The sequence below is a fragment of the Ovis aries genome, chromosome 13 (genome assembly GCF_016772045.2).
Source record: "Ovis aries strain OAR_USU_Benz2616 breed Rambouillet chromosome 13, ARS-UI_Ramb_v3.0, whole genome shotgun sequence".
Taxonomy (NCBI): Eukaryota; Metazoa; Chordata; class Mammalia; order Artiodactyla; family Bovidae; genus Ovis; species Ovis aries.
In genome coordinates this window covers 65,874,831-65,889,943 of record NC_056066.1, presented here as the reverse complement: position 1 = coordinate 65,889,943, position 15,113 = coordinate 65,874,831, and the positions used below count along the sequence as shown (strand labels likewise).

General features: G+C 53.2%; 1 protein-coding gene across 3 annotated transcripts in view; it reads left to right on the top strand.

Moving 5' to 3' along the window:
- MTCL2 (microtubule crosslinking factor 2) overlaps positions 1-15,113 on the top strand; it is a 74,945-nt gene that overhangs the window by 1,378 nt on the left and 58,454 nt on the right. Inside the window, exon 1 of one of the 3 annotated variants that reach the window (XM_015099866.4) lies at positions 1,175-8,455. The exons of the other annotated variants lie outside the window; for them this stretch is intronic. Coding sequence (XP_014955352.2) covers positions 8,414-8,455 — 42 coding nt within the window. The 5' untranslated portion in view covers positions 1,175-8,413. Of the gene's footprint in view, positions 1-1,174; positions 8,456-15,113 lie in introns of those variants that run through there. 3 annotated transcript variants of the gene reach the window in all.

Below are 15,113 nucleotides of genomic sequence, written 5' to 3'. Positions count from 1 at the left end.
TCCTTTCTGGGACAGGCACTGGTGTGCCGTTTGCCGGGGAGACCTGTGGCCATCTCTGGCTAAGGAGAGGCCTGAACACTAGCCTGAGTCTTCACCCAGGGCTTTCCTGGCTCGGGCCTGTCCCTGCCTGCCTTTTAGGGCGGGTCCGCATTTGAAAGCATGACATCTGGGAACATCCCCTTGGCTAGAGTCCGACTTCCGCGCCCAGTCTAACGGTCCTGCAGCCTGGGAGGATGGTGTCCTGGGAGAACCCGTTCACACCTCCCTAAATCCCAGGGTATTGTCTTCTGCCCAGTTTTGGATTGGCCCTGTATACACAGCAGTCCTATCGTGCCCCCCAGCAGTGCCCATCTCCTTTCCAATAAGAAGAGGAAAGCTGGCATCTGAAAGAGGCTTTTTCTCTGGGCATGTAGGGGACCTGAGAGCTTCCCAGGAAAGCAGGCATGACCGTCACCCTTTCAGTGCACATGAGGACCTACTGGATGCAGGCCAAGCTGTCTGCCCACTGAGGCAACTTGAGCGTCGGCCCAGCCCTCATATGTCGGTGTTGGCCTGGGAGATTGCCGGCTTCCTGGGTTCTCCCGCCACGGGCTGGGCACGGTTTGGAAGAGGCTGAAATGTTACCTGCTCTTATCAGTTGGTATCCTAGTACAATACCCGGAGCACCCCTGGCCAAGAGCCTCCGAGTTCATGGCACTCTGTTGATTTCTGTCTGCCTGGCAATACTTACCCTTGGCAGTGTAGCTCTTCGGGCCAAAAGGGTTTCTCTGTCTTTAGAGTCTGTGAGGTCTTGCTTAACTATGTCTCTCCTTCTCCATCTCCCCCAGGATCTGCTACCCCACATGTGTTTAGTAACTGCTTGTACAATAGAAGGACAGAGTCTGTCTGAATCAGAATAACCTACCCTTTTAGCCTCTAACCTTTCCTCAGACCAGGCCTTAGTTTTCTCATCTGTTAATTGGGAGGGTAAGCCTTCCCAAAGCCCCCATTCAGTGTGGACAATCGGGGGCTCAGTCAGCTCCTGCAGTCTTCACAAGCCAGCTGTGAGGAGGCTATTAGGAGAGAGGAGGGAGATCAGCCAGAGAAGGCCTGGCCCTGCCCAGGTGGTACCTGACCTGCCTTGAGCTCCTCAATCCTGCCTCCTGGCCTCCATTGCTCCCCTGGCAAGGGAAGATGGGCTGTAGAACTTGACTTCATGGTCTCCCTCATCCACCCCCACCAGCTCCTGTTCATCCCAGGAAATTACCTGGCAGAGCTCTGGAGTCCTGCCCAGCCACCCATGATTGTTAGGATGGGAAACAGTTCCAGAAGGCTGGAGATTGAACCTGAGGCCTCACAGGGGCCAGGACCTGGCTGGGGACCACCCACTGCCTGGGTCAGGGCTCAGCCTCAGTTTCCCTCATTCATTCAGTGTTTCTGGCTTCACATGCAGGCCTCAGACCACTGTTATATCTGAAGAGTGTGCCTTCCTGGTTGTGTGATCTTGGGCAAGCCCCTTAATGTCTCTGGACCTCAGTCTCCCTGTTGTAAAAAGAGACATCACACATCTTCCAACCTTAAGGGTTCAATGAGTTATGTGCGCAAACACCCTGAGAGCTCCACCCTGAGTGGAGTGAGCCTCAGAGGAGGGTAATTTCCACCACTGTTATTCTCAAGTGGTACATGACACATTTCCGTGGGCGCTTACCATGTTCTCTGGCAGACTCTGTGGGGAAGGAATAGAGCCTCCTCCCCACCCAAAGTAATCCTGGCCCCTCATTCATTCATTCACCAACTAGTTACTTAATACCTGCTGGGTACCAGGCACTAACACAGATCTGAGGATGAAGTGTCTGTTTTCATGGAGCTGTTGGTCCTAGTGGAGGAGACTGGAATTAGACAGTAGTCACACACTGCATCACACACTGCATCACACTAGGGATCGTCACGAGGGTGGGGAGGGACACGAGGGGGGACTGGGCGGCTTAGGGAGGCCAGGATGAGAGGGAGCCAGCTGAGTAAGGAGCTGGAGTGAGACCCTTCCAGGCTAAGCGAAGTAGGAGGAAACTTGTGGAATTCAGGGAACAGTTCTGAGCCTGGAGAGAGGGAGGAGATTGGATGGGAGAGGTGAGCAGGACAGGTTAATGCTTTGTCCACGTGAATCAGTCCCTGATCTTCTCTCCAGCTGCCAGCCTCACAGAGGCGAGGTGAAAGCCTAGAGACTGTGGATGTGGGCCGTAAATGTAGAGGCTATCACAGGAGTTGAGTTCTTTGTTTTGTTTTGTTTTGGGGGGCACGCTGTGCGGCATGCAAGATCTTAGTTCCCCGACCCAGGGATCAAAGCCGCATTTCCTGCAGTGAAAGTGCAGAGCCTTAACTACTGAACCGGCTGGGAAGTTCCAGGAGTTGTTTTATTAATTCTGGAGATGGGTAAACTGCAGTCACAACAGGGAGGGGACTTGCTCCAGGTCCCAGAGCCAGTTCTCCAGGCAGCAGGCTTGGAGTCAGAGTACCTTGTACTCTTGACGTGTTTCCTGCCCCTCTGGGCCACTTTGCTTCCAAGATGCAGGAACCGAGTTACCAGGAGAGACTGCAGGTCCCCAGCATGTCCGCGGCAGGCCTGGTGCTGCCTGGCTTGAGTCCCTGGGAGCCCCGAGGGGCCTTTCTCAAGCTCACCTCCCAGTTGATGGAAGGCACTGGGACCTGTCGCCTGGGGAGGGCCTTGTGGATGATGATGGCAGATCTCCTGCAGCCTGAGGCTTGCTCTGGGGCCCCAGGGGGAAGGTGGAAACCTAGCAGTTCTCTCCCAGTGAGGAGCTGCTACAGAGAAGGCAGTGAGCTTGCTGTCACTTGAGTTATTCAGAGTTATTGAATGCTGGAGGTATTCGCCCGTTGGATAAAGACATAGGGCTTGTGGAAAACAGCTTGTAAACTGAACAAAATGTAGTGTTTGTGATTACTTGAGGAGGATTTAGGAAGAGGTTTATGTGAAGGCTGTAGCTGAAAATGCCTGACCTCAGGGTCCCTTCCAGCCAAGGAAGTGTGAAGGTTATTAACTTAAAAAAAAATGTAAACAAGACATTGAGGTATAGTTGCTTTAGAAGGTTGTGTTAGTTTCTACTCTATAGCAAAGTGAATCAGCTACGTGTATACATATATCCCCTCTTTTTTTCCCTCCCATTTAGGTCACCACAGGACACTGAGTAGGGTTCCCTGTGCTATAATGGGAAGGTTCTCATTACTCGTCTATTTTTACATAGTATCAATAGTTTATATATGTCAATTCCAATCTCCCAATTCATCCCATCCCCTCCTTTTCCTCTTGGTATCTATGTTCTCTACCTTGAAGGTTATTGACTTTTAAGGGTCCGGGATTCAAAGAAGCAGACAGATTGACTGTTTGACCTTCAAAATCCTGGTGGTCTGAGGTCTTCCATTTCCCCATCACCACTAATTGTTGCCCGTGTACCATTAGGACATGCTGGGAACCACCCAGTGTGGACTGAAGAATCTGAGAGTTGGAACCCAAAGATCTGGCTTTGCGACCTGACTGTCATTTACTGTGTGGCCGTGAGTGAGTCACGTGGCTTCTCTGAGCTCTCGTTTGGTTTCATCTGTATAATGAAGATGATGAAACCTGCCTGGGCAGCCTCAGAGGACTGTTTACAGGGATCAAGGAGGTGTGAATAGACAAGAAAACATTTTGCAAGCAGTGAAATCCTGCTCCTTTTAGGGAATTACCATTATTGGTAATCAGTGAGCAGAGAGGATGTCTAGGTCTTCATTCTTTCTTTGAGGGTATGGCTGTGCCGGGTCTTTGTTGCTGTGCAGGCTTTATCTGGTTGCGAGGAGTAAGCCCATGCACCACAGCAATTCTCTAGCTGTGGTGTGAGGGCTTCTCATTGCGGTGGCTTCTCTTGTTGCAGAGCGCAGGCTCTAAGGCACAGGCTCAGTGGCTGTGGCGCATGGCCCTAGTTACTCTGGGGCATATGGGAGTCTCCTGGACCAGGAATCGAACCCGTGTCTTCTGCATTAGCAGGCAGATTCTTTACCACTGAGCCATTAAGGAAGCCCTGAAGTCTTCATTCTTGATAGAGCTGGGAGAAGACAGGAGGGTGGATCCCCTTAGCTTTAAGATGTTAATAAATCAGGAGCTGCTCCAGGGAGGACAGGAAGGTGTGGGTCACATTCCACACTGTGTGGACTCCATGAAGCAAGCCCTCCCCACCTCCCTGGAGGTTCTACATGCGAGAGTTTGTGTGTGCCTGCTGTCACGTCAGTCATGTCCGATTCTTTGCGACCCTATGGACTATAGCCTGCCAGGCTCCTCTGTGCATGGGATTCTCCAGGCAAGAATCCTGGAATGGGTGGCCATGTCCTTCTCCAGGGGATCTTCTCTATCCAGTGATCGAACCCGTGTCTTCTGTGTCTCCTGTGTTGGCAAATGGGTTCTTTACCACTAGTGCCACCTGGGAGGTTGGAAGTACAGCCAGTTTTAGATGTCAGCCTAGAAGGCCCAGAGGAAGCATCTAATTCACTTCCAGTTCCCATTGGGTACAGTTGGGTAAATGGAGGCTCCAGCTCACACAGCCAGAATTCCAAACCTGGTTGGTCCAACCCTGTGAAAAGGCTGTTCTTTTCACAGTCTGAGAGGAGCATGAGCTTGTGGTTGCTAACGACGGGTCTAGTGTGGGACATAGGTTGGTGAGAGGAATTCTGTTGTGTGCAGTGCCCTAGGCTAAGACTTGTTGGGAGAAAGTAGAGAATAACCTATGTTGGGGCTGAGGGCCTGGAGCCTGCAGGCACTGTGCGTGTGTTGGTGTGGGGGGGGCACGTGCCTGCCTGAGTGTACATGGATATGTACCCCGCATCAATGCAGAGTGAGATTGGGACCAGAGGTCTGAGACTGGAGGAAGTGATGGGGGGTTGGATCCAGCTTTAAGGGTTAGATAATGGTTAGGCTGGAATCCAGAGTGCTGGAATGTTAGAGCCCGCCTGGGGACCCCCCAACCACTGATTACTGGCCTTCTCTGGCTCTTGCACACAACAACTATCAGCTATGAGATCATTTCCAGAGTGCCAGGCCCTGAGTTAAGTAAGTCCTTTCCTCCTCACAGCAGTCCTATGTGGAGAGTTCTGACATCAGACCCACTTGACAGAGGAGGAAGCGGAGAGGTTATGTCACGTGCACAGCTGGTACGCGTGGGACCCTCATCAGACCCCAGGGAGCTCCCTTCCCCAGTCGTTCTTCCACCCTCTCCCATGCAGGAGGCAGCCCGTGCCTCCAAGTTTCAGAGAACAGGATTCTCGCCTGGTTCTGCCAGTTACAAGCTGTGTGAGATGCTCAATCTTTCTGAGTCTCTGTTTTCCCTTCTGAAGAATGGGAGATAAGCATATCTGCCCCTTTTCCAAGTGGGGACCCTTTTCCAAGTGACAGTGTAGATTTGTGTGCGTGCTAAGTCACTTCAGTCGTGTCCAACTCTTTGCGAACCTGTGGACTGTAGCCCGCCAGACTGCTCTCTCCATGAGATTCTCCAGGTAAGAATACTGGAGTGGTTTGCCATGCCCTCCTCCAGGGGAGCTTCCTGACCCAGGAATCAAACCCACGTCTCCCGCTGCTCCTGCATTGCCGGCAGATTCTTTACCGCTGAGCCTCCGAGGAAGCCCGATATACATCTAGCACACAGTAAACGTCAGTACTTGTCCTGGTTGCCACCTTTCCCTTACTTGCTGCTTCAGGCATTCATTCATTCAACATATATTTTCCGAATGCCTCCTGGATTCCAGGCTCCGTGCCAGGTGTCTGGGGCAGTAGCCAGCAAGCTGTGAAGCATTTCTCAGCTCCCGGGAGTTGTAGGGGGAAGGGTTCAATCTGCCTGTCACCGGGTTGGGGGAGAGGAGTGGTCATCGGTCAGCAAAGCTCCTGGTCAGTCCCTGTCTTGAGTCCCAGCCGTCTCCGAGGCTGCTGAGAGGTGGCCTGGAAGAAGCAACTCTGAGAACTGGGTCTTTAAGGATTTTCAGCCTGTCATGGGGGCAGGGAGAAGCTCCAGCGAGATGGAGAATGAGATGGAAAATGTGAGAAGGCTGCTGCTGAGGCCTTAGGAGGACCACGAAGCTCCTAGGGCTCCCAGTATTCCTGGCAGAGGGGCTTGGCCTGTGTCCCTGGGCACACTCTCTCCTGCACACACACACTCACGAACCCATATTCAAAGCGCATGCGCAGAGATCCACGCCCACTGACGCACGTCTCATGTACCCATTCAAGGACAGGCTTGTGCTCTCTGCTTTCCAGAAGCACACTTGCAGGTGTTTTAGAGAGGAGACCCACTCAGAGAAGTACACAGACCCATGCAAGACACACCACACGTGTTTCCTCACACCCCCCGTTACTGGACAGACACAACACAGACACACCATCTAGGAGACGGCAGGCTCAGAAACACACCCTCACACACCGCCAGACACGACACACCCTCACACACCGCCAGACACGTTTGGCCGCGTCCCAGAGATGGACAGACCCTGGAGACAGTGTCAGACGTATCGGAAGTACACGTGCATATGCAGGCGCAGACTTGGTACACAAACCCACGCAGACTCATTACACACAGGTGCTGTCACCCGCAGAAATCCACAGACCCACCCCTGCCAGGCAGGCACAGACACCGCCCATCACCCAGACACCCCCACTGCATCTGCCACAAAGACAGCAAACAGCAGACCCAGGCTCACCGACCCGGGCTTGCACACCCGGGCTCCCAGACACACACAGCCAGGAGACACATGTGAACAGACACACACACACACACACGCACACACACTGGCTGTGACATTGCAGCCACACAGAAACACAGGATATCCTGGCCCGTGTCTCCCTGGAGCTCATGTGTACAAACTACTGTTTTCAGCGCCTCCACGAGGCTTCCTTCCACTAGGCTGCTGAGAACAGTGAGGAGTGTGACGGGCTTGATTTTGCAACCTCTGGGATCTGGGTGCCCTGGAGCCTGACTGAGGCTGAATGGTTTGTAGGCAGATAAAGGGCTGGCAGGTCACCGAGGTGGAGAAACTGCATCAAAGGCCCTCAGGCCCCGGACACACGACACTTGGGCTGGGGCCCAGTGAGCCAAACGGAGCAATTGTCAGGCCTGCCTGTGGGAGAAATAGTGCCCAGGGGCACCTCCCTCCTAATCTCCTTGGAATTTCCTGCTTGCCCTCATCTACTGCCTCCTCCCCTAGCCCCTTTGCTGGGGGCTGTGGAGGACTGTACCATTCCTGTCCCTAATGAGTGCCTGATTCTGCCTGGGAAAAGGAGACTGGGATAGAGGAAGTTATGTGGGCACTCAGAGGAGGGGCCTGGAAGACTTCCTGGAGGAGGAGGCATTAGAGTTGAGGAGTTAGCCTTGAATGACAGCCTCTGTGTCCAGCTGCTGGGACTGTGCCTGGCACATCCTAGCAATTCAATAAATATTTGTTGCACGATTGAATGAAAAGCAGTGATCGGGGTCTGCAGGTGGGCTGCAGGCAGACTATGGGCTTAAAATAGAAGAGCTGAGGGGAGTGGTGGGTGGGGGCAGTGGTGAGGGAGAGACTGGGAAGGGGAGGTGGGCCCGCTCGGGAAGGGTACTGGGCACTGAGCTGACTGAGGCATTGTGAACGCCTTGCTGGCAGGGGCTGTGCTGACCTAGAGCAGGGCTAGGCACTGCCTCCTTTCCACATGTCTTTAGCACGGAGAACAAGACCCAGGGGCCTCGGCAGGGACGTGGAGAAATTTCCACTTTGGGGATCAGGTCTGGGCCAAACCTTGCATTGTTGCCTCTTCCCTGTACATGAACCCTGTGTTCAAGGCCCCTCTTCAAGCCTCAGTCTTCCTGTCTGTAAGATGGGAACTTAGGGGGTCCAGTGATTAATAATCCTTGCAATGCGAGGGATACAGGTTTGAGCCCTGGTTGGGGAACTAAGATCCCGCATGCTGTGGGGCAACTGAGCCCATGCACTGTAGAGTCTATGCTCTCTATTAAGAGAAGCTCCTGGATCACAATGAAGACCCACTGTAGCAAAGAAAAAACAAAACAAAGGGAACTTAATTCCTTTCTTTCTTTCAGAGCACTTGGGAGGATTAATGGTCAGGTATACAGTACATTCAGCGCCATCCTGGGCACAGCAGAAGGGAGGGAGCCCCACATGTGTATAGTGTCTGGGGCAGAAAGAGTTCTTCAGGGGAGGAGCTTGGCTGAGTTCTAAGCAGAGGCTTGACCAGCAGCCAAGATTATAACTAAGATCATTCCCCTGGGTGCCCCACAGGCGTGACCTCATATGCAGTCACATTCTCTTCCTTCTGGCGCCAGAAGGAACTGGGAACTGGGGTGGGGAAAGAGCCCAGAGACTTGGGTGTTCTGGGCCTGGCAGTCACTGGAGGAGCCCCACAGTTCAGCGGATGGTGCCGGCCTCCCTGAGGAATGGTGGGGAGTCGAAGAAGGTGGGAGCAATAAGCCAGCCTTTCCCTTCTTTGGGGTCCAAGGTGGTAGAGAGCACTGTGGTCTGGAGCCAAGCCCACTTGGGCTTGAAACCTTGTTCTGCCTTTTCTTCTGTGAGCTTTGCCTTTACAAGCCTCAGTCTCCTCATCTGTACAATGGATGGGCATGCTGATGGTGCTTGCCCTACGGTGTTGGCTGTGAGGATTAAATGTGAGAAAGAATGTATGTGAGGATTACCCAGGGCCTATAAGTTCTCAACAACTCTGCACCCTCATCACTCGTTATCACCAGGCTTGGATCTGACTGCCTGTGAGCCCTGGGTTTTTGTTTTTAGTATTTATTTATTTATTTCATTATGTTGGGTTTTAGCTGCTGCACACGGGATCTGTTTTGTGGCATGTTTAATCTTTAGTTGCAGTCTGTGGGATCTAGTTCCCTGACCAAGGATGGAGCCCAGACCTCCTGCATTGGAACTGTGGAGTCTTCCACCCTGGACCACTGGGGAAGTCCCACGCCCTAGGTCCTTGATGACAGGGGTTGTGCCTGGCTCTGGGTGTGGGTCTTGGCATGGAGCAGGGACCTGGGAGGTGTGTGTGTGTGCAGCTGAAGTGCATTGTGAGTATCCCCAAACACATCTCTCCCTGCGCCGTCCACCCTTTTCCCTCCTGTCGCAAGTCAGGCCAGTGCTGCAGGCTCTCATCCAGAGATACCTCTTTGCTGATGGAGGGCCACCTTTGGGGATCCCACATTCTAGAAGTGGGGTGAAGAATCTCCCATTGCCTGTGCCTCAAAGAGAAGCTCAGACTCCAGAGAGTTTGGAGTTCTGTATCCAGGCTGGACCAGCTGTCTTTACGCTGGTTTTGCCCCAGATCCACATGAGTTCTTCGGGGTCAGGTACCTCGACCTCTCCCCTCCACACCCGTCCTGAGCCCTGCCCAAGTGCCTGGGTGGCCTGTGTGGTCCTGCTTTTCTCAGCCTCACCTCACCCCCACTCCACCCAAGTTCTGAGCGCTCTTTGCACCCAAGCCTCTCTCTGTCTTCTCTGCCACGGGGCCTTGTGCTGCAGTCCCTCTCGCCTCCGTTGGGTTCCTCCTCCACCTTCCTGTGTTCAGCTCCAGGCCAGGCTCCTGACTTAGACACCTAGGTGCTTCCTGTAGGCTCCTCTGGGGCATTTTCCTCTAAGTAATTACATTGTTAACTAGATAATTTCATCCCCCTTCCCCACGCTCTGCAGGAGGACACAGCTCTTACCCTGGTGGGACTTAACCCCTTCCTTTCATTGGTGTCTGTAAACTGAAGCTCAGCGAGGTTAAGGGGCTTGTCAGAGGTCATGCAGTCTGTAAGTGGCAAGAGGCAGAAAGTCTAGGGTCCCTGGTGCTCTTTGCTGGATGCTAAGCAGGGGGAATGGTGCGCGCGAAGATTTGGAGGTGTGCGATGCTGGAGTGTGCTGGTGCCTGGAGCCGCTCCCTTGACTCTCCAACCCCGCCTTCCCTCCCTGTACACCTTTGAGCGCTGTGCTCTCCCTGCTCAGATGTTTGGCTGCAGCCCAGAGACCGTTTGGGGGATGACTTTGAATTTTTTAAAAATTGTATTTATTTATCACTTATTTTGGCTGTCCGGGTCTTCGTTTCGGCACACAGGATCTTCAATCTTCATTGTGGCCTGTGGGATCTAGTTCCTGGACCCGGGGTCGAACCTGGGCCCCCTCCATTGGGAGCATAGAGTCTTAGCTACTGGACCACCAGAAAAGCCTCTGGGGGACGTTTTAAATACATCCAGATCCAAATGCTACTTTCCTTCCTGTCAACAGAGAAAGGACAGGAGGGACACTGTTGGGTGTCCCTGCTCTGAGCGCCCCCCAACCCAGAGGCATCAGGGGCTGCAGAGGTCTCACTGCTTTGGCTAGTGAGGCCTGGAACGGGACAGCAACAAGTCAGGCCTGGCCTTGGAGGTCAGCGTTTTCCAGGCATCTCCTCCCTCCTCAGCCCCCGCTGCCCATGCACGCCTATGTGGACACACACACAGCTCCCCACCAGAGAGTGTCTGTAGTCTCACGCATAGAGCCAGGCCACATCTGAGAGGCTCACTCCTGATTGACTTTGGAGCCTTCTTCCTGACCCTTTGTTTCCTTATATGTAAAATGGGCATCTATAGAATAGCACTTGCCTCAAAGGAACTGTAATTGAGGTAACGGACATTCAGAGCTCAGCCCGGTGCTGGCACAGGATAAACCCTTGCATATATTAGCTGTTATTATTCTCACTACTGTCCCATCAGAGACACCGTCTAGTCTAGTTTACAGAGGTCAAACTGGACTCGAAACCTGCCATGCCATTTAACATGTGACCTTGAGGTGACCTCTCTGACCTCAGTCCCTCACCAGTCAGTGCTGAGGCGGGGATACAGTGAGATAACGTGTGTCGCCAGGCACAGGTGGTGTGCTCAGCAGCCCTGTGCCTGTGGGCGTTTATTGCTCTTGGAAAGGCAAGTCCAGGACTCTGTCTTCCATCACTGAGACCAGGCAGCCTCCATGCCAGTGGGAGGGGGCATTGTGTGGCATGGCCATGCCTGGCTGGGGTCCGGGCCCTCATTCTCCAGGACCTTTGACCCTGACTCCACTAAAGCTAGAGCCCAGCCTCCACACAAGGAGGCTAAGCTGGGAAATGGGAGCGCAGAGTCCCTCCTGGCTGGATTCCGGACAGTCTGGGGGACAGTGGGGTGTCCCAGGCCCCCTCTAGACTGCAGAGCCCCTGCCTGTGAAGGGATGGAGTCTCTGGGGCCCCCGGCCCCGCTAATGCTCCCGTAGTTCTTGGCTTTTGAGCTGGAAAGGAAGTGGAGCCGCACAGCCTCGGCCCTCCTTGGGGTCCAAGTGCGATGATCTCATCTGGAGCCTTGACAGACCCTGGAGGACGGGCAGAAGGGACAGCAGATGGCTGTCCTGGCCTCTCGGGGGGCTGGCAGCCCGCCCTCCTGGCCACTGCTGGCCCACCCTGCAGGTCAGCCCTTCCAGGCGGGGGTGAGTGGCCCGGCCAGAGCCAGGGTGGCAGATGGGCAAGCAGCCTGGGCTTTAGCCTGAGGGAGGGACCGTGGTGGCCAGGGTGGTGTGGAGAAAGCTGGCCAGGTGGAGGCTCCCAGGCCTCTGTGGAATGGTTGCCATCCCGCAGATCGAAGCTTCTGGATCCCTCAGCTCAGCTGTCATTCTTGCTGGGTCTGTTGCCCATTGGTGGGTCGGGTCCCTAGAACCTGGGAAGGAAGTGATAAATTTGGGTAAGGTTTGAAATTGAGTGAGGCTTCCCTGTGACTCAGATGGTAAAGAATCCACCTGTAATGAAGGAGACCTGGGTTGGATCCCTGAATTGGGAAGATCCCCTGGAGAAAAGAAGGGCAACCCACTTCAGTATTCTTGCCTGGAGAATTCCATGGACAAAGGAGCCTGGTGGGCTACAGTCCATGGGGTCACAAAGAGTCAGACATGACTGAGCGACTCACACTTTCACTTTTCTTTGAAACTGAGCAGCAGTGTAGTCAGGCTGGGACATATGTTACGCTCCATGAAAGAAAAACAGGGTTGAGATGGACGTGATGGGCCTAGAGGGGTCTGGAGGGCTTCTCTGAGGAGGTGGCCTTTAAGGGGACGCTTCAAGCAGGACGGGCAGCCAGTAGTGGGAGATGAAGGGGAGGGGAATCCAGGCAGAGGCCTAGAGGTGGGACAGGCGAGGTATCTTTTGGCCTCTAGGAAAAGGCCTGAGTGGCCGATAAGAGAAGGAGTTGGGAAGATGGAGATGGACAGGTTGGCAGGATCAGGCTTCTCTTTTGCTTTCAGGCCAGGTGATTTACATACAGTAAAATGAACTTTGGCAAGTGTATGGAGCTCTGTAACTACCACCAAAATCATTCCATTCCCCAGTGGCTCAGATGGTTAAGAATCCACCTGCAATGCAGGAGATGTGGGTTCAGTCCCTGAGTCAGAAGAGCCCCTGGAGAAGGAAATGGCAGCCCACTCTAGTATTCTTGCCTGGGGGAAATCCCACAGACAGAGGAGCCTGACCAGTCATAGTTCACAAAGAGTCAGACACGACTAAAGCGGCTGAGCTGCGCCAGCTCTCGCCCCCCGCCTGACATTCCCCCGTACCCCTTGGTGGCCAGGGCTTCCCTCCTCCAGCCCCTGGCAACCACTGATCTGTTTCCTGTCCCTATGATCTTGCCTGTTCCAGAATATCATGGAAATGGCTTCATACAGTCTATAGCCAACTGAGTCTGACTTCCTCCACTTAGCATAATGCCTTTGGGCTTCATCCGTGTGGTTGTGGTTGTGGGTATCAGCAGTTCCTTCCTTGTTATTGCTGAGTAGTTATATGGATGTACCACCGTTTAGCTCTTCACCAGTTGAGGGACATTTGGGCTGTTTCCAGAGTTTGATGATTGTTGAAGGATTTCACGTAGGAGAATTAACGGTTAAAAAAAAAAAATCACTCCATGTACTCAGTGGAGAACAGATTAGTGGGGAGTAGACCTGCCATCCTGGGGACTGAATCCAGTGATTTGGCGATGAATCTGGCTCACTGTGTGTGTGCTCAGTCGTGTCCGACTCTATGATCCCCCACCCCCTGACTCCTCTGTCCTTGGAATTTTCCAGGCAAGAATACTGGAGTGGGTTGCCGGTTACTACTCCAGGGGATCTTCCCAACCCAATGATCAAACCCCCATCTCCTGCAGCCCCTGTATTGACAGGTGGATTCTTTACCCACCTAGGAAGCCCATAGGTACTCAATAATTCATATAAAATGTCTGTGCCCTGAGGTAGCCAGGGAGGCTTCTTGGTGGAGGTGGTATTTGAGATGGAGGGGTGAGGAGGTTGGAGACAGATACAAAGAGGAAAGAGGCCCAGGCAGTGCAGAGTCCCCATGGGAGCTGGGTGGGCTGGGACCCCAGCTTCCTGCTCCTGCCCCAGCCTTGGTATCCCAGGGTTTCTAGAATGTGGTCTGCAGGGACCAGATCAGGATTCCCTGGGGATGCTGGGTGAGCAAGCACCTGCCGGGGCCCACCCTAGCCCCATGTGGGCTGGCGCTCTGGGGTAGGAGTTAGCCAGAGGACCTCAGCTCTGGAACAATCTCTTCCTTGTTGGCTGATAAGAGGCTACCCCCTCATGCATTCAGGAGCCTCCTGTTCCCCTGGCTCCTCCTGTCCCCTCTGGGCCAGCTGGGGGCTCTTCCACCTTTTGCTACCTGCTGTGTTTCTTTAAGGGGCTTCGTGTTGGTCCCTTGCACCTCCAACCCCATGAGCTGGGAGACCTCACCAGCTGCTTTCCCAGTCCAGTTCCATCAGACCCATGTATCTGGAGCCCCTCTGAATGTTCCAGTAGCCCCAAATATAACCCCTCCCTTCTGTCCTCATTGTGCAGAGATTAATCATCTTACATTCCAGTAGGTTTCCTGCTGAAAGTATTTTTTCCTGGAACATTTTGTGTTTTTTTTGGCCATGCCACACAGTTTGCAGAATCTTAGTTCCCTGACCAGGTATCAAACCCCCACCCACCACAGTGAAAGCCCCAAGTTCTAACCACCAGACTGCCAGGGAATCCCCTTTTCTGGAATATTTTAAATGTGGCTTGAAATCAGAGCTCTTCTTCTCCAGCTTTATGCCCCGATGGTGGAGAGTGGGGGTCTGGGGTCACTACCCAGACCCTACAGATGAGGCAGCTCCAGAGGAAACACAGATTCCGTTTTATTTTGTGCTGTGTCTCCCTTTAGTCTCTCTGCTGAGAGTAATTTTCAGAATAGTGTTTCTAAATGTTTAAAACGAAATGTAAAGGAAAGCAAGCATATGGAAATATAATTATCAAAGTATATATTTAAATGATGACATAGTAATAGGTGTGCTTATTAACTCATAAGATCTGGAAATAGGTCTACTAACACTGTAATTTCAAAGTACTGATGAGTGCAAAGGATATTTTGACATTTCTGCAACAACTGTTATATGCTATGAAAATCTATGTGGTTTCTTTTGGTGCCAAAGCCGTAAGTACTGCTGATACAACTGTGATTTGTCCAGAATAGAAAGAAATGTTAATTTTTAGTGAGTGTTAGTGAAAAATAAAGGTGTGATTTTTTTCCCCCTTACCACTGAAGTTCATGGGCTCCCTGCATCCTGGTGCAGATGAGAGAGCCTGGGTCCTGCTTGGCGATGTCTCTGGGTGACCTTGGGCAGAGCCCACATCCCTCTGCTCCTCCGCGGTTCTTTGCCCCTAGAGCGAGACGGGGATTCCTGTGCTGCCTGGCCGTGGGGCTTCTGTGAGGACCCACGAGATGAGTCACGTGGAATGTCTTTGTAAACTGTGACGCCCCGTGCTGCCATGCAATGCCACGCTATTATTAGCGGTCGTGTGAGCTCATGTTTGGCCCTCTAGCCCAGCGTGGACCGAGAGACTTTTCCTGGCCAATTCCCCCAGGGTTCCTGGGAATCAGTCCGTTTTGGGGAACTGGCCTGCCCCTGAGAGGCTGCTTCCTGCAGGCTGACCTCATGGGTCATTAGGGAGTGTGGTGGGGATAGACTGAAATGTACTTGTGGGCAGGGTGTGTGTGGGGAGCAGACCCTGCCCATCCTCCTAGGTGGCATGGGGGTCTGAGGCCAGTGCTGGAGCAGCCTAGGCTCTCCCTC